Source organism: Euprymna scolopes, chromosome 21 (genome assembly GCF_053919585.1).
Source record: "Euprymna scolopes isolate OS-2025 chromosome 21, ASM5391958v1, whole genome shotgun sequence".
NCBI classification, from domain to species: domain Eukaryota; kingdom Metazoa; phylum Mollusca; class Cephalopoda; order Sepiida; family Sepiolidae; genus Euprymna; species Euprymna scolopes.
This window is the reverse complement of record NC_136502.1, coordinates 95,212,162-95,231,969: the sequence shown is the minus strand read 5'-3', so window position 1 is coordinate 95,231,969 and position 19,808 is coordinate 95,212,162. Positions and strand designations below refer to the sequence as shown.

The window sequence follows — 19,808 nt, the reverse complement described above, 5'->3', positions numbered from 1 at the left end:
TTTTCGTTTAACTTTGATTTTACTTACAAAAAAGTTCAAATATTTTTTCATGGAAAAACATTTGTAATTATTTAAATTTATTTAAACAAAATATTTTATTTGCATTCGTTTTTTTTTTTTTTTTTTTTACTATTTTATTTCAGTATAAAAATAAAAACAAGGATCCCTTTTTTGTGTTTATTTACAATTTCTTTTTTTTTTTTTTTGCGCATTTTTTTTATGAAAGAATTTTAGCAGTTAAATTGATGGCTAAAACCACGCTCAGCAGCCATCTCAGGCGTAATTTCTTTTAAAGAGGTTAAAACATAAATTAAAATGCAATTTTAACGAAAACGAAAGAAAAAAAAAGAAGTATTTTTTCAATTAAATCCTCCATTGTTATTTGTGCGTTTTTTTTTTTTTTTTTTCATGGATTGTCAACAATTTTGTGTGGCCCCTTCTTCCATCGTCCGCATCATAATTGTTTGTTTATTCTTCGAGCTCTTATGAAAACAAAAACACCGGTTCTTTAATGCGACCGTGAAGCGTGCGAAAATTAATTCGGCATCACAAATAAATCATAACAATTAACTTTCATTTTGTATCTTTTACTTTTAATTTAAATCAGAAATCACTTTCGCACAAAAACTTCCAAATTTTCGATCTGTCACGAAATAAAACACACATCAGTCGTTATTGTAGGCATATTACGATATTTGTTTTCGACATTTGAAAGTTAATTTAAAAATCAATTTTAAATTTCGAATTGCGGTACTAGTGCAGAGAGTGATCCGTGCTATTTTTTTAAATCGTATTTCCAAGTTTAATTAAAGTTTTATGATATGTTTTTTTTTTTATTCACTTGTAAGGTTGAAGTAATAGGTACAAAACACCCTCCCCTCCCCATGTTAAGAATGGCTTTTTAAATAATAACGTTATTATTTATTTTCACTACTCTGCACTAGTACCCGAATTGCTATGGTAAACTTAAAATAAATGTCAGTTCAATTTTAGCATAGTGACTGTTAAATTGAATTGTCTTTTTGGTAATGAAATAAAATTGATTAATTCCGATGAAACACGACACCAAAACTTTTTTTTTTTTTTACTAAAACATTAAATTATAATAAGTTTCATCGTACATGCGAAACCCCGAAATGAAAACTAATAAATATATTTAACTTTAAATAATTTACGTGGCTGAAATAGGAATTAACCTAAAATATTGCATTTCTATTTTTAAGTTTATAAAGTCAAATTTTTATAAAAGAATTTGGTAAATTTTTACGGCGTGCCCCAGCGTATTATAAGCACCCCAACCTCCTCATGTTAAGAACGGCTTTGGAAATAACCGCCTCCCTCAACCACGAAAGACGTTCTTAACATGGTGAGATTGAGGGGGAGTTATTCCGAAAGCTGTTCTTAACATGGGGTGGTCACTGGTCGGGGGTGTTTATATTACGCTGGGGCAGGGCGTAAAAAAATACCAAAAATTTATTACTGGGGAGGATGTTTTGGCGGCTGTCGTCAGTTATTATTATTATCATCATCATCATCATCATCATCATCTTAATTAATTAATTATTATTAATTATCAACCTTTTGAACTTTTGCTTTTAATGTTAAATTTCACAACAAATAAACTCTTTGTATAAAACGAAATAATAAAATAAAATGTTTTTCCCACGGAAAGAGCCTGTCTCTGCTTTATCGTTATTTTCATGGCAAATGCTCAGCTGAGCTTCAATCTATGGTTCCCCCTCGCCAAACTTTTACGAAAAACACTCGTCTAGCCAAAACCACTATCAATAATTTCTCACACTGTTTATCTGTGCCTAAACCTGAATGCAGATTCCATATTAAAAGATCCATTAAAAGAAAAATTCGACTTAAAAAATAACCAGAGAAAGAAACAGAGAAAAGATCCACCTGGACAATGTTGGAGGTGTAGAAATAAACATTGGTACAATGAGTGTCCCTACAAATTCAAACAATGTCACAACTGCCACCAAAAAGGGCATAAAGCATCGCATTGTAGAAAAAAATCTGGTAGAAAGACATCCATTAAACTTACAAAAATTGAACCGGAGGAACAAAATATCTGGAAATATGTACAGGTCAAAATGCTTAAAAAGAAAGTAAGGCTACAGCTTGATAATGGGTCTGACATTCCCATTATTAATGTACAGACATAGAAGAGGCTTGGGAGACCCACTATGATTAAATCACATAAAACGGCGAGAAGTGTCAGTGATGAAAAAATTACCTTCGAAGGAGAATTATTGACGAATATTTTTTTCCAGAACAGGGCCGAAAAAGCAAGAATTTTTGTCATGCGAAAATCAAACAACCTCTTTGGAACTGATCTGTTGGAAAAGTTTAGACTATGAGATCTGCCTTTAAGCTCATTTTGCCAAAAGGTTGTGGATTCGAATGTAGAGGCAGAAAAACTTAAGAAGGAGTTAAAAGAATTTCCCAGACATATTTTCAGGCGGTTTGGGAAGGTGTACAAAAGCGGTAGCAAAATTTGACGTAAAAGTAAATGAACAGCCAGTGTTCAGAAAGAAAAGAAATGTTCCATACGCCGCTATAGAACAGATAGATGGTAAATTAGAAAGACTCGAAAACATGGGTGTCATCGGAAAAATTGATCACAGTGAGTGGGCTGCACCAACGGTTTACATCAAAAAGAAGAGTAAGGAGATTCAGGTTTGCGCCGATTTCGCGACAGGCTTAAACAGGCCATTACAAGATCACCATTATCCTCTTCCGAGCCCTGAAGAGATAGTTGCGAAACTGAAGGGAGGGGAATATTTTTCTAAAATCGACCTCAGTGATGCGTACTTACAAGTTCCAGTCGATGAGGAGTGTTCAAAGCTGCTATGTATTAATACCCATAAGGGATTGTACAAGTTTAACAGACTTCCTTTTGGGGTCAAAGTCGCCCCTGCGATTTTTCAGCAAATTATGGACATTATGTTAAATGGGTTGGATTTCACAGTAAGGTACCTGGACGATGTGTTAATGAAAAGCGCTAGCAAAGAACAACACAAAGCTCATGTAAAAGTATTCAAAAGGATCCTGGATTATGGATTTAAAGTAAAACAGGAAAAATGTACATTTTTCATGGAGAAAATGAAATACTTGGGGCAAATCATCGATAAACATGGAAGAAGGCCGGATCCAGATAGATCGAGTGCAATAAAGAATATGCCTGCTCCAGAAAATATTGCGTCTTTACAAAGTTTCTTAGGTTTGGCAAATTACTACAATGTATTTGTGCCAAATATGCATAAACCAAGGTTGCCTTTAAATGAACTGTTAAGGAAAGACCAAAAATGGGTCTGGATGCAAGAGTGTGAAGAAGCATTTCAGGAAATTAAAGAGACTTTAACGTCTGCCTTGTTTCTGGTACATTATAATCCCAAGCGTTAAATTATAGTTGCAAGCGATGTCAGCTCACTCCTATGGCATAGGAGCATGCATTTTACACAAAATGGATGATGGAAAACTGAAACCCATAGCACATTCATCCCGATCACTTTTGCCAACCAAAAAGAACTACTCATAAAGTGAAAAAGAGGCGCTAAGCATTATATTCGTGGTAAAGAAATTTTATTGTTTCCTGCATGGTAGGCAATTTCTGTTACAAACAGACCACAAACCATTATTAACAATTTTCAGATCGAAAAAGGGACTACCACAACATATGGCGAATAGACTCTAAAGATGGTGTATCATACTTCTGAATTATAATTTTCAAATGGAGTATGTACCATCTAAAAAATTTAGTCATGCAGACGGGTTATCGAGGTTAATACCTAAGCAGACAGAACCATTGGAGGATATGGTAATAGCAGCCATTCAAGCGGAAGTTGAAGTAAAAAATGTTATGTGACACAATAAGAGAACTTCTAGTAACGCTTGATGAGATTAAGAGTAAGGCAGAGATGGACAAATTTATTATACGCGTGAAAGAAAAGATCAACAATAATGAACTGGATGAATAAATTTATTCAATTTGCGATAATGTCCTTTTATATAGCAACAGGGTTGTAATTCCTGCGACATTACAGAATAAAATGCTCAAGGAATTCCATATAGGACATCCAGGTATATCAAGAATGAAAAGACTTATGCGCTCTTTTGTTTATTGGCCAAACATGAATAAGGATATAGAAGGAAAAATCAGGGAGTGTAGAGGATGCGCACTAGCTAAGAAAGCTCCTCCGACTCAATTCGGATCGTGGGCAAAACCGAACCGACCTTGGTCTAGGATTCATTTAGATTTTACAGGACCACTAGATGGGTTCTACTATCTCATTGTTGTAGACAGCCTATCTAAATGGCCGGAAGTATTAAAATGTAAGAATCCCACATCCGAGGTAACTATCAACTTCCTGTATGAACTGTTTGCTAGGTTTGGAGTAGTAGACTGCATTGTTACAGACAATGGAACGCAATTTATGTCTACCACATTTAAACATTTTTGCGAGGATCATCTAATCGAGCATATAACCATTCCGCCATACCACCCAAAAAGTAATGGACAAGCAGAGAAATTTGTTCTGAAAAAAACTAGTAGGTCACCGACAGATAAGTCAATCCAACAGTTTTTACAAGTCTACAGAGTCACTTCAAATGCAAACATTGAAATGTCAAAGACACTTGCTGAGGTTATGTTCGGATGCAAGGTTAGATCGATTTTTCACAAGTTGTTACCAAACCAGGATAGGCCAAACCTCAAAAAAATGATAACAAAAAAACTGTATAAAGTTGGCGAAAGAGTCTTCTACAAGATTCACAAAAATAATAAGACTTTCTGGGAGTCCGGCATTGTCAAGAAACAAATAGGCAACATGGTCTACATGATTAAGGGACCAGACTTCGTGCACAAACGTCACACTAACCAAATTCGGAAAAAATACTCGAATAGTGAGGTGACCAGATCGCCTGAAGAGGACGTCATGGACACAGTGTTTGATACTTTTCAGGTGCCCATACCAGAGACAGCTCCGGGGAACAGAAGATCAAACAGAAAACAGAAATCAACAGAATTGATTAGGGTGAACCAAAAACAAAAACGTTATTAATCCCAGACGGGATATTTTCAAAGGGGGGGGGTGTTATACCGTCCTTCCTTAAACAGGAATTTACACCGATTAGCTCTATAAATAGTGCTAGTAATTTCAACACCGGTGAGAGAGATGCGACTGCACTTCAACTGCTAGCCGAGTGTCCAGCAGATATACACACTTTCCTATCTTTGTACATTATTGTTAATACACTTGTTCCTTAACCGAACCTCGACTTGATTGTTCTAATTTTCACTGATGTTCCATGACATAACACCTATAAAATTGACACTTATATGAAAAGCCCACCTTTTCTATTAATTATTGAAGCGAACCTCTTAATATACTCAGTCATAGATATGCGAGCAACTATGTGAAGGTTAACTAATTTGCATATTTCTTTGATAAACGAAAATTAATTACTTATTCATTTTTTATGGTTTCTTATTAGATGATTGGTTTCATTTCACTATTACGCTGGATTCTATTTATGCATAGTTTCTACATTCTGCATAATAGCGTAGAATTTAAAATGAAAACGTTCTTGCACATGGAAATATTTTTATATATATCTTTATATATATAAATGTGACCTTGTCGGTGCGTGTGCAAAAAGTCTACTTTTCTCTGAATATTTGGTCTACAAAGTTGAAATACCATACATTGGAGCTTAGATGAGCACTTGCCATGAAAGTAACGATAAAACAGAGACAGACTCGCAACGTCTCTCCTGTGAGAAAGAGGTTGCAGGGAAGAGAAAAGGACATTCCTCATTAGGTTACTAAGTCTATTTTGAACTCTGTCAAGGCAAAAAAAATTATAGGATAAGCAAATCAATAATTTACCTAGGAGTCCTCCCCTACTCTATTTAATAACTTATTTATTTGTTGTTTATTTTTGCTAAACCAAAGTATTATTTTTTTTTTTCAATTTAATTATTCTGATATCTTTTTAATCATTCATTACTGGATCGGTGGTCAATAACCTTTATTTATTAGAAGAAAACACTACACATGTACATGTTTCTGCCTCTTATTTACTTACTTCTCCACAAAGAAGATTAAATTTGACTGTATAAGATATGTGTGCAGAACAGGAGACTTTGTTAGTTTAATCAAATTGAAAGAACAGATGAGAGTGCATTAGTTAATAGATGTAGAACAGTTGAGGTACCAAGGAAAACATGTGGAGAACTGATATAAGGATATGAGAAAAGGTAATATGTAACATTGTACACGTTTTTTTAACAGTGTCATTAGATTTTAATGGACCCAACATGTTATAGACTTCATTGCAAGGAAAAAGGAAAAAAAGGAAAGAAATTTGACTCATTTTTTTTCTGTTACCAAAAGCCTTTATATCTGGTATTTCCAACAACACATTTTTAAAAAAATATATTTAAACAGTTCATTTCTCCTTTTCCGGCTGCGTGTGACATGTCATCTCTAATATGATGTTACTTACGTGTCTTGAACACATGCTTTTCCGAACACCACTGCTTCTCAGGCCATACGTCCTTTTGTCTTTCCTGTGGCATCACTTTGTATAGCTGGCTTGGTCATTTGCATATGTTTATGTGGCTGCTGCTGCTCTCAGTGTCATCAGCTCAGTTACAGATAAAGAAAGAGAAAGAGCTGTTGTTGGATGTTATCATGTTGTTTATATAAATTCTGTGTATTATCCGTTTGGTGTTGTTCCATTTTAATTATTTTAGTTTTCATAGATTTAGAAAGATGTATGAGAAAGCGATAAAAAATACTAATAACGAAAGAGTAATTTTTTATTTTGGTTTTTCAAATACAATCTTTTCAGAAGAGACCTCGTTATGTTGTCGCCATTTCCGTTGTGATCACATAGGATAAGGATAGTGCTGCCAGATCAGACAGTTTGAAGATACTGGCTCTCTGACTTAAAGTGCGCCAAATATTAATGTTATTTTTTTTTCTTTCCCTTTGCAAAACGCAATCATGTTTTGCAAAGTCAAAAACAAAAACAACAATTTTCCTATACAAAAAAAAACAAAAAACAAAAACTGAACACTATGAATGATATTTCATAAAAAATTTGAACCGTAAAACCCTTTTCCCAAACTACTGGATTTGGTATTGAATAACCCCAAAAATGTATGCTGTAAAAGAAAACAATAAAACCAAACTCCAAAAATAAATATTTGAAGATGTCCAGCCCCAGTGCGGCCAGAGCCGAGATTGAACTCACTACAAGTTTATAGTGTAATTCAAATCTTGTCCGTAGTTGATAACTTGATGTTTTGCCAGGGCTATCAAGGGTATTTTTTATCGTGCCGCCATCGCTAGATGGGGTGCCTTTTCTTTTTTACATGGTAGTCACCACTTATCAAGGCCCGGAAGCCACTCAGGAATAAGGGTTATTGCGTGTACAGTAATCAATGGGACAATATTGTAGTAATCACTAGTAATGGAGATTTGATAAAGTGTCTTACTTAAGGGGGCGGTTTAGCAGGAATTTGTTTATGTTGGACTTGAAGACATCAAAGTTGTAATCAGGTGGGAAACAGGCAAACGGCAGAGAGTTCCACAGGCGTGCACTTCTAAGAAAGAAACTTTGTTCATGGAATCTACATTTTGATTTAGGCACAGATAAAGAGTGAGGAAAATTATTGACAATGGTTTCAGCTAGATGGGTGTTTCTCGTGAAAGATTGGCGAGGGGGGGATCAGAGATTGGAGCTCAGACGAGCACCTGCCATGGAAATAACGATAAAACAAAGATAGGCTTGCAACGTCTCTTCTGTGGGAGAGAGGTTGCAGGGAAGAGAAAAGGGCATCTCCTACAAGGCTACAAAGTCTATTTTGAACTCTATCAAGGCAGGACAAGTCCTTTCTAGCAGCTCCTATCCAGATGTGGCAACAGTATTCCATCCTTGGACGTACCTGGCTCTTATATAGATAGAGAATTGCATCAGCAGTGAGTTATCTACTGGATCGATAGAAAGATCCCACCATTTTTCTAGTGGCCTTGGCAACAGATTTGATGTCCCTGTTCCATTTAAGATCAGGAGTGACGGTCAAGCCCAGAAGCTTGTCAAAACTTGAGACATCCTTGGCGAAGGGGGATCAGAGATTGGAGCTCAGACAAGCACCTGCCATGGAAATAACGATAAAACAAAGATAGGCTTGCAACGTCTCTTCTGTGGGAGAGAGGTTGCAGGGAAGAGAAAAGGGCATCCCCCACTAAGCTACGAAGTCTATTTTGTACTCTTTCAAGGCAGGATAGGCTGTTTTTAGCAGCTCCTGCCCAGATGTGGCAGCAGTACTCCATCCTTGGATGTACTTAGCTTTTATATAGATAGAGAATTGCATCAGCAGTGAGATATATTCTGGAGCGATAGAAGGATCCCATCATCTTTCCAGCGACCTTGGCAATGGATTTGATGTACGTGTTCCATTTCAGATCAGGAGTAAAGGTCAATCCCAGAAGCTTGTCAAAACATGGAACCTCCCCGAGACGAGAGTCATCCATTTCAATTGATGCCAGATGGGGATCAGAGCGTTGATGATGTAATGATAGGAGCTTGGTTTTAGATGCATTAAAAGTAACCAGCCACCTCTTCCCTCACTGTACCACGGGCTCAAGATCAGAGGAGAGAGAATCAGAGAGAAATTTGTCATTTATGGCTTTGAAGTGTTGCCATAGATGGTCGTATCATCAGCATAGATGTCAACGAATGATTTAAGTATGTGTTTTGGAAGATCATTGATGTAAATCAGAAAGCGAGTTGGGCCCAGGATGGACTTCTGAGAGACTCCAGCATTAATACTGTGGGCCTCTGATTTCTGCCCATCAACCACTACTCTTATGAGCCTATCAGAGAGAAATGATTTAATGATTGAAAACATTTCCAGTTATACCGTAGCTGGAAATCTTGTGAAGTAGGCCTTTATGCCATACCTTATCAAAGGCCTTTGATATGTCAAGAACAATTGCACTAGAAAGGAAACCTTTGTTGAGAGATTCACTAATCCTATGAGATATAACTGTTAGCACATCTGCTGTAGATCTCGCAGAATCAGAACCATATTGCATGTCACAAAGAAGGTTACTTCTGCTGAGGTGGTTGACTACTTCTTTATTTAATATGGATTCCAGCCACGGTGTGCCAACATGATTGTACCGTATATAATATATTTGAAGATATAAGAACATGAAACATAAGAACTTTTTCTAAAACTACTGGATTCGGCAGTAAATTATGTAAAAAGGGTTGACATGCCTTAAAAGAAAACAACCAAACCAAACCAAACACAGAAAAAGATGATTAATTAATGAACATATGTTTTGCATGCAGAATAACTTTAAAAAAATAAATAAATATAATGAAATATTATGAGTGAAATTAAATGAGATCAATGTTTGTTATCAAATAAAAAAAAGTAAATTATGTTACGTTAGTAATGCTGAGTAAATGGTGCAACAAAATGTATCTTGTATCATTTAATGAAAAAAACATTGTAAATAGTTGTCAAAAATGAAATTATTTTAATTAATGTTACTAAGATGAACAAGTTATTTAAAAAAAAAATCAGTTGAATATTAACTGTAAATATAATTGTGTATCAGAAAGCTTTGAAATAGAGAAGCGGTGGAAAAATTTGGTTTTTATTAATGCCATAATCTCTTGTCGCTATTTTAAGATAATATTAAAAAATGTCTTCAGTGTAACAATCCTCAAAGTTGGATAAAGTATTTTCTGAAAGAGTTAAATCGAATTACAGTTTATTGTTCTGAACACAAAAAAGAACTGAGCAAATTGATTTTGTAAGAATGAAGATATCGATACATTAAATGGGGGGGGGAGTTCAGTAAGGTTGATCATAATTTTATGAGAAACTTTGTAGTTAAGATTAGTTCGTATGTGTATAATTATTTCTAACTTTTATATTCAGATCTTCATTCAGTTTGTGGATTTTTTCATTCTTTCCTGGTGATTTCTTTGTTTTTGTACATATGTTAGTCTGTCGCGATAAAGAATCCAGGTTGTCCTCCATAATCATACGTCAAAACAATATGATATAAATGTGAGTGTACCTCAGAAGTCGATCCTTAGACCTTTATTATTCCTGATAAAATTGTCTCTGAGATGGGTATATTTGCTGATGACACCACCCTCTATAACAGACATGAGGGGAAAACGGATGAACATGTATCAAAGGCAATGACAGAGAAAGACCTTCAATCTGTAGTGGAATGAGGACAAAAATGGATAGTCATATTCAGTGCTTCCAAGACTAAGCTTCCTTCCTTTAATAACTACAAGAAACCTTCTCAACCACTAATAGTCATGGTTAATGATACATTACCTGAAAATACTTTGTTCAATCTCCTCGGCTTAACATTCATGGGGAACATGAGTTGGAACAAATACATTTAGGCATTGCTAAGGCTGCTGCAAAGAAGGTGGCCTCTCTCTCTACCGTGCTAGAAAGTTACTTATGCCTGAGAGTATCCTATACCTCTACAAGGCCACCATTCACCCGTGTATGGAGTATTGTTGCCACAACATTTGGGCCAGTGCATCTGCTACTAGTCTCTCCCTGTTAGACAGAGATCAAACGAAAGTCGCTAGCCTAATAGGTCATCATGCACTATCAGTTAGGCTTCAACCACTATCCCATCGACGAAATGTTGCATCCCTCTGCCTGTTTTACAAGTATTTTAATGGTGGATGCTCTGACAAACTACAAGCCTTGTGCCCCCTCGATGGAAATACACCTGACAAACAGCAAAATCCCACCCCTGTACAGTAGAAATCCCTAGATATAAGAAAGCCTTTTACTCTAATAGTTTTTTCCTTAGAACTGTTAGACTTTGAAATTCCCTTTCAGGTCCCTGTTTCCCTGACTACTGACATGCAGAAGTTAAAGTGTAAACAGACATCTTGCTGCTCAACTCCCTACATAGTACCCCTACAGATTATTTCCCAGATAGTAGCCCTCTGCATCAAAGTGGCACTGTGCCTTGTTTGGGGTGAAAATGCAATAAAAAAAACAAAAAAAACAAACTTGTTTTTAAATAATCTAATATTAATATCCACACTGATGAGAACAACACTCCTAAAACAATTGAAATAGTAATATATTCTAATTAATATTTAAGTATATATTTATATCTAAATAAAATTTATATTTACAGGGTTCTCCAGATAAATTTATCTTTACTTGATCTTTGACAACTAAATATTTTCGTTTACTAGCCAAAGAGAAAAGTTACTAGCCAAACCCACATGATTTTTGGAATATGACTATTGTTCCGTGACAAGTACGTACATCATAAAGATTTTTCTGTACTTTTTTAAAAATAAGTGTAAATTCTAAATATGCATCAAATTTAAAGGTATTCAAATTTCTTCAGATTTTTTTTTTTTTTTTAAAAACCTTCTTTAAAAACAGAGTATATCGTTCTGTTAAACTTTTATTGTTTAAATAATTTAAATTTGCTCGTTTTATTAAAAATAATGGTTGAAAAAAGATTTTTCACTCAATAATGAGCTTTGGAAGATTGTCGGTGAAAAAACACATTTGCCAAAAGATAAGCGTTTTATTATTTCTAGTCACCACTTGGAAAAATGCAACTGTTTCACTCGCAATGTAAAGCGGTGAATTTATATTTAAATAATCAATATTTAATTAATGAAAATAGTTTTAATTTATTTCACAAATTATAGAATCTTCATTTAAAAAATTTTTTTAATCAAATTGTGGCGATTACAACAACAACAACAACAACAATGACAGCAGAACAAATGAATCATGAAATGAATTTAAAAAAAAAAAAACAAGAAGTTTTTTTTTGTTTTGTTAATATCTTAATCATATAAAGTTGTTGCTTTTTGCAAAATAATTGAAGGATTTGGAGAGGGGCCCCCACAATAAGTACATCTATTCTAAAATTGCATTATATTAGTTATTTGGATGAATATTTTTTTTTACCAAAGAGACGTACAATAATATTGTAGAGTCTAAAGTCCATAAAAAGGAAATACAATATTTTTTTATGTTATGGTTATACAAGGGGTCCCTACTTGGATCAGGGGTGCACAAGGGGTCCCGACTTGGATCATAGATACACAAGGGGTCCTGACTTAGATCATGAGTATACAAGAGTTCTTGAGGCCCATTCTCTGGAAATGCTAGGGGTGCTTAAAAGATAAAAAAATTGATGAATTTACTGAAAATTATTTCTATAAATGTAACATTACTTAATCCCGTTCTTCCATCATTGGACCCACTTCCAAGCCCTAATCTTCTTTCCATCATTGTAACGACCCAATAAAAGAATGGATGAGAGTCTTTGGATTAGTAGATGTAGTTGAATGTGATGATGATGATGATGATGATGATGATGATTTTCCTTCATTCATGTTTACACACGTTTAACAATTATTTTGTTTCTTTCAGGTGTTGATGCTGTTTCGACTGTATGCCAGTTTTCATCAGCAACTTTTCAGAAGATGTGAAGACGACTCCCGATGATGCATCAAAATCTTATCAGAGGTTTTGAGTTCTGATCACCATCGCACAAACGAATCGCCATCTCGTAGTATAAAAATGATTTTCCTCATTTTGAAATTGTGTAGTATACCAAAGGAGAACATAATTTCCTCCAGTCGTTCGCACTGATGGATGATTATAACTGTACGTACGCATTAAACATTCATCTCATTTTCGGCATTCAGCACAGACATATTGATTCACTTCAGTCAGTTTAGAGAGTCTGTTAGGCCAAAGTGATCAACCCTTATTTCCTCCCCCCCATCCCCAAATTAAACTAATTAGAAATAAACATTAAAATGTATCCTTTTCAACCAATGTTCCCACCAACAGGGAACCAACCAAATCCTTACGGGCCGCCTGTGTATCCGGGCGGTTATCTAAAATGTCCAGAGAAGCCACTTCCCATGACAGACAACAAAGGGTATGGCATGCCGAATGATATGTGCAGGAAAGACATGTCCTCGACCCCTACTGCTATGCCGTCTCCAGCATCGTCTGAGGAGAGAGGAGGCAATCTCGGCGACCAGCAAATTTCACAGGGGCCGTTTGATAGCAAACATCCGCTGGAGAAGGATTTCCAGTGCACGTACTGCAAGAAAGGGTTCTCAAACCAGTTTTTCCTCAAGAATCACGAACTCACGCACACGGGTCTGAAACCTTTCGAATGCAGCTTTTGTGGCAAAGCTTTTGCGCAGAAGATCAACCTCAAGAACCATATGAGAACTCATACAGGCGAAAAGCCGTTTGGGTGTAACATTTGCAGCAAGGCGTTCAGCCAACGGGGCAACTTGAAACTGCACTTAAGGACTCATACTGGAGAAAAACCATTTGCATGCGACGTTTGCGGAAAGGCATTCTCACAGAAGATCAACCTTAATGACCATAAACGGCTGCACACGGGAGAGCTCTACTACTGCCAGTTTTGCAAGAAACCTTTTTGTAATCAATTCTTTTTAAAAATCCATGAACGCACGCACACAGGGGAACTTTACAAGTGCACGTTCTGTGCGAAGGCGTTCACGCTGCAAATCAACCTCAAGAACCATTTAAGGACTCATACAGGTGAAAAGCCCTTTGAGTGCCACATTTGCAAGAAGGGGTTCAGCCAACGGGGCAACCTCAAACTACACCTGAGGACCCACACTGGCGAAAAGCCATATGCCTGTGACATCTGCGGCAAGGCATTTTCACAAAAAATCAACCTCAGCGACCACAAGCGTATCCACACGGGCGATTTGTTCTACTGCAGCTTCTGCAAGAAATCGTTCTGCAACCAGTTCTTCCTGAAGATCCACGAACGAACACACACGGGCGAAGTGTTCAAGTGCAGCTACTGCAGCAAGACGTTCTCACAGAACGTCAACCTAAAGAACCACGAACGAACGCACACAGGCGATCGTCCTTTTCGGTGCCATGTCTGTTCGAAAGGTTTCAGCCAACGGGGAAACTTAAAGTTGCACTTAAGGACCCACACTGGAGAAAAACCCTTTGCCTGTGACATCTGCGGTAAAGCATTCTCCCAGAAGATCAACCTAAACGACCACAAGCGTCTCCACACGGGGGAGCTTTTCTACTGCCAGTTCTGCAAGAAGCCATTCTGCAACCAATTCTTTTTGAAGATCCACGAGCGGGTCCACACAGGCGAGCTGTACAAGTGCGACTTCTGCCCAAAAGAGTTCACGTTGCAGATCAACCTGAAAAATCATATGAGAACTCATACAGGGGAGAAGCCATTCAAGTGTACGTTGTGTGATAAGGCTTTCAGTCAGCGTGGAAACCTTAAGCTGCACATTCGCACACACGCGGGTGAAAAACCGTATTGCTGCACCCTCTGCCCGAAGGTCTTCTCGCAGGCGGGCAACCTAAAGACACACCTTCGCACACACACGGGCGAGAAGCCCTTCAAATGTGACGGCTGCGGGAAAATGTTCTCGCAGCGGGCAAATTTGAACAACCACAAGCGAACGCGCACCGGCTGTGAGCTGTACAACAAAAACCCGCAGAACAGCAACCAGATGCAACACACCCCAACCCTGACTTCTCCGGGCAACACTCCCTCTCCGTCGTCCTCGTCAATGCTCGGCAACAGTGGACAGGGTGCCACTAATCACAGCCTGGACAAAGTGTCCTCGTCGTCGTCCTCGTCGGCTTTCAGCTCGTGTGACAGTGAGGCAAACACCAACGCCAGCCACAAGCGTCTGCGCCCCACTTGCGAGTTATTCCCAAAGCACCCGCCTCTGCCACAGCCTCCGCCTTCTCTGATGAGCCCGGGCAGCAGCAATACTAACAATCCTAGTCACCATCAATCTCAGCCTCCACCGCCACCGCCGCCACCACCACCACAGCAGCATCATCATCACCACCACCACCACCACCATCACAGAAGTATCTCACCATACAACTCGTGTGAACCAGATAACCAGCACGGGCAGAAACACCCGCAGCATATACCAGAATCATCACCTCCTCTGTCTCCGCATAAGTCAAGCATGAAGATGAACCAGGCAAATCCTGCCCATTCAGGACCACCCCTCAGTCAGGCTCATCATCACCGGGATTCACAAATGTTTCCGATGCGACTGCAGACCCCAAATGTATCAAGTGCACATGCAAACCCAACTACTTACCTACATGAGATGCCCCCTCAAGGTTGGGAGAGCAACTACCTATGGTCAAGAGGTTACCCTGTACCTCCCCTTTTAGGTTCTAGCTGGCCCAATATGCCTCCAGGGTCTTATTCTTGTGGGATGAAGCAGGGAAAACAGAATTCATGGAATAGTCTGCAAGGGATGCATGCCCCGTCCAAAGGTGGATCTGACCATTATAGTCAGAAATAAATTTTCTGAGTCAGAAATGCCCTAAGGTTTGTTTCAAAGAAGAAAATGATTAATATCAAATATTTATTCTTGTGTTATGTGCACTTTGTTACGACCAAAATATGCAGACCTCGAGAAATTATTATAATAGATTGATTAATATTTAAATATATATTTCACAAGTTAGAGGAAAGTTAGCCCTAAAAGTAAAACAAAACTTCATTTAGCTGCCCTTCCTTAAAAAGATCCAGAAATTACTTTTGTTTTATAGCATAGCGACCCTTTCTTGTGGTTGGAGGTTCGAACCCCATAACAGTCAGCTACGCTGATGAACCGTGGTACGACGAAACACGTGTACGTAGATAACTGTTTCATAAATCAAATAAATAAATATTTTTTTGTTTATGTCTGAACTATAGGCAATCGGTCAGATCTAAAGGAGGTAATTGGCTTCCCTGATTTTCTAGGAGGAAACACTATATAAACGAATTTAATTATCATAAAAAAAAATCAACAAAAGTCAATATAACCCTTTTTGTATTATTTAATGTTGAAACAATTGTATACAAGTAATTGAATACAAGTTGTTATTTTTACTCATATCATGAGTAAAAATTTCCCAGCAGTATTAGTATATGAACTAGTTATATATACCCAGCATTGCCAGGTTGAAATTTAAGATACACCAAATATCCTAACTTATGATTTTCCTGAAAGTAGACATATTGGATAAAACACAGCCATTTTCATCTATGAAAATTAAATGTAAAATGGCCTTCATAGCTAAAAGGGGAAATAACTCTTACAGCTTAAATAATTAAACTTACTTTTTTAAAGATGACTGGTGCTGGATATTAATAGAAAATAAATTATATTAAATATAAATTAAAAATAGAATAAATCGACTTTAAATATATCTCCTAATAAAACAATTAAAGCAATTCTATTACAACAAACAAATAATAGCAGAGGTAATTATTAAAATCGATTTTATTTAAAGTAATATATAAATGAGACTTTCTTGAATGTAGATTTCCTTTGAATAAATCGTATATAAAGAAATCATGCTGAATGTAAGTGTCCACTTTCAGTATGAAAATCAATTTGTGAAACAATGTACATTTTTTTTATCATATTTATCAAATTGTGAACAAACAGACAAACAGACAGGAATACGACTTTATTATAATAGATGATCACAATAGAATTGGTTATTTGTATTACCGTTCTCATCTTTATTGCAACATTTCAAATAATGCAACTTCTGACCTTCGTGCGTCCTTTTCAAACTTTGAAATCTGCATGGAACTTTGAACCAAACTCTTTATTTGTTATACGAGGGTAGATTGTTCTTGTTCCCTATGCCATAACCGGGTAAAAGTCTTAAGTAATTCTTATGCATAAATATGTGGTGCAACGGATAAAGTGCTAAATAATAACCACTTCTAAGTGACACTCTTCTGGATGTCAAAGGTTCAATCCTCAGTACGGGTGATACTAAGAATAATGCAATTAAGAATTACTTGAGACTTTTACCCAGTAATGGCTGACGAAATGAGAATAATCTACCCCTCGCGAATTAAATAAAGAGTTCAGTTCAAAATTCTGTGCAGCTTCCCGAGTTGGTTGAGTAGGTTGGAATGGCCGAAACGTTATGAGAATAACATCTAAAGTGAGAATAGTCTTCCAAATAATAAAACTGCCAATCGTCGTAATTTTAAAACATCAATCAGGTAGGATTTAAATTAGAATAGTCGATTCCAAAGTCTGTAACGGTATTCAATTACCTTCCCCCATTTTCAGTCGGCCAATTATACTCCACTTCTCTAATCTGTTGAGTTGATATTTCATTTTGATGACTAGCAAAGATACCCGCGCTTCATGTGGGACTTTGCTGTACACTTGGATACCCGCTTTGCGGGCATCCTTGAAGTAAGAGGATGTTGTCAGAGCAACAATTTCTTATGGTGTTTAACAGTTTATAACTACCTCCTGAAGTGACTGAAATCCAACCATGAACTTTATAGTAAATAGGTTATATCAAAGTTGACACTTATATTGTTACACATACAAATTGAAACAATTTCAAAGAATCACAATGCTTAACATTTGTATAGTATCACAAACACATTTTTATCAGCAAAGGTAGCTCAACGTGGTGTGTATCATCCCTAGATGACGGAGTTTATGAAGAGCCACATCAAATATGACCTTAACCTTTGACCTTGCATTGAAAAATGGTGTGCACCATCAAGAGGTGTGAACTGTAGGAGAGTATGTATACATAGGCTATGACGTTGACCTTTAACCTTTACCTTGGAAATTGGTGTGTACCATCCCTAGGTGTGGGGGCCATCATCATGCTAGGTTTGGTCATGATCGGTTCAGTGGTGTGGGCTGTAGGAGAGTTGTACACACAGACACACGAATGCTACTACTTTATATATATATATAGATACATTTTTATCATTTCATCTGGTTTTATCTTACATGCATAAAATCATATTGAAATATATTTGCTCCATTATCAATACACATTTCTTCAGTAAGAGGAAGGAAGGTGGAACCCTTTTGACTCTTCCAAATTTGGCAGTTGTTCATTTTAAGCTTTAGTCGATTCCAAATTACAAGTGTAATTAAATGCCACAAACAGCAACAAAAAAATTCTAACTTCCAACACTAAAATGATAAAAATAATTGCTTAAAATGGATAAAAAATACTCATTGAAAAAAAAAAAAAAAAGAGGTACTTCTTTGATATTAGAGTAAAATTCGAAAATCCAAATATTGAATTTCAAGTAAAACTAATGATATCTACCTAATTGTCATGTCGCAGTAATAGACATTTCCAAAAATTATGAAAAACAATAAGGTAGAAAATTAATTTATTAACAAAAACAGTTCTCCAAGACAATTAGCAAAAATTTAGTTTTGCTAAATTGTTATAAGATGTTTTAAATTCTCAGAAAATAATTCCCCCCCCCCTTGTTACGCTAATGAAATGGTTACGGTCATTGTGGAACTATTAGAATCTGTGATGCCAAATTTAAATTTTATCACCTCAGTTTGAGTTCCATTAAGCATTAATACTCATGGGAAAGGTATGAACCCTCATCAAAGTAAAAATACCAACTTGTAATTCAGGCAGTCATTTATGATACTTATCGTATTTCAATATTAAATAACGTACAAGGAAAGGGTTTATATGCTGTAAAACTAACAAATGAGATTGATATTGACAGATAATGCGGTCTGTAACATTGATTCTTATTTAAAATTCGACTTAATTTTTTAAAAATACAGACAAATCTTTATGATGTACATGGAATGAAGATGTCATATTCCAAAAATCACATACATTGATCATTTTCTTTTTAATTAAGAAAATCAAATTTTATGAGGAAGTGAGACAGGAGCTGGGCGCCACCACAATGTGTTAGAAATTTCAAGGGCGACAGCTCAATTTGACTACAGAGATTTTGTTCGTATGCCAAAAAATAATTAAAAAATTATTAATTGCAAAAAATCATAAATGTGGATTTTCTTTCTAAAAACAAAAAGCTACTCGATCAATTAATGTGGTTTTTGGAATATGACATCTTCATTCCGTGACGGTACGGCCATCACGTTTAGTTTCAGATGTTGAACTGTATTGATGGGGGAGGGGCAGATTGCATTCGTGTTGAGAAAGATGCTTTAAAACACTTTGTTGAAAGACTTTTAAATATCTTAAAACATTTCAAACATATCATGCAAATATTGAAATATGTTAAAAAAATATTGCTGCATGTTTAAGATAGAGTCGACAGACTGATTTTTTTAAATTATGTTATTTTAAGCAAAAAATAATATTACTACTCAATTGCCATGTCGAAAATAGTAATATATCCAAAAACTACAAAAATTCAAAGAGTAGAACAACTGCTATTGTGTTTTTAGTAAAAAGTAAGTCAATCGCTTTAAGGCTAAAATTGGTCGCCATTAAAACGTAATCTAAAATTTGCATTCCAAGTTATGTTCCTTACGTATGAACTCTTCGCTGTCTACTTTATAACATCTAAGAAAAATACAATTTTACCCAATTTTCCGTAAGAATTACTCTTAAGTATAAATAACTTTCCACTCAATGAACTTTCATAATTTTTGGATATATTACTATACTTTGATTTGACAATTAAGTACATAATATTGTTTTTGCTTAAAACGGCAAATAAAAAAAATTAAAAAAATTGGTTTGTCGACTCTGTCTTAACAAGCAGCAAAGCATTTTAGTAAAGTTTTTAAATCCTAAGGATAAATAAGCAAATACAATAAAGAATGTGACTAATGTTTTTATTTCTAATTTTAATTCACCATTGAACAGCTTAACCGAGTGTCACATATGTTGATTGTGATGGTTAAATTGCA

At 36.1% G+C, this 19,808-nt stretch overlaps 1 protein-coding gene across 1 annotated transcript in view; it reads left to right on the top strand.

The window, feature by feature from the left end:
* The window catches only part of LOC145242872 (uncharacterized), an 81,172-nt gene extending 64,710 nt beyond the window's left edge, over nt 1–16,462 (top strand). Inside the window, exon 4 of the mRNA XM_080105985.1 lies at nt 12,868–16,462. Coding sequence (XP_079962111.1) covers nt 12,868–15,422 — 2,555 coding nt within the window. The 3' untranslated portion in view covers nt 15,423–16,462. The remainder of the gene's footprint in view (nt 1–12,867) is intronic.
* The last annotated feature ends 3,346 nt before the right edge of the window (nt 16,463–19,808 follow it).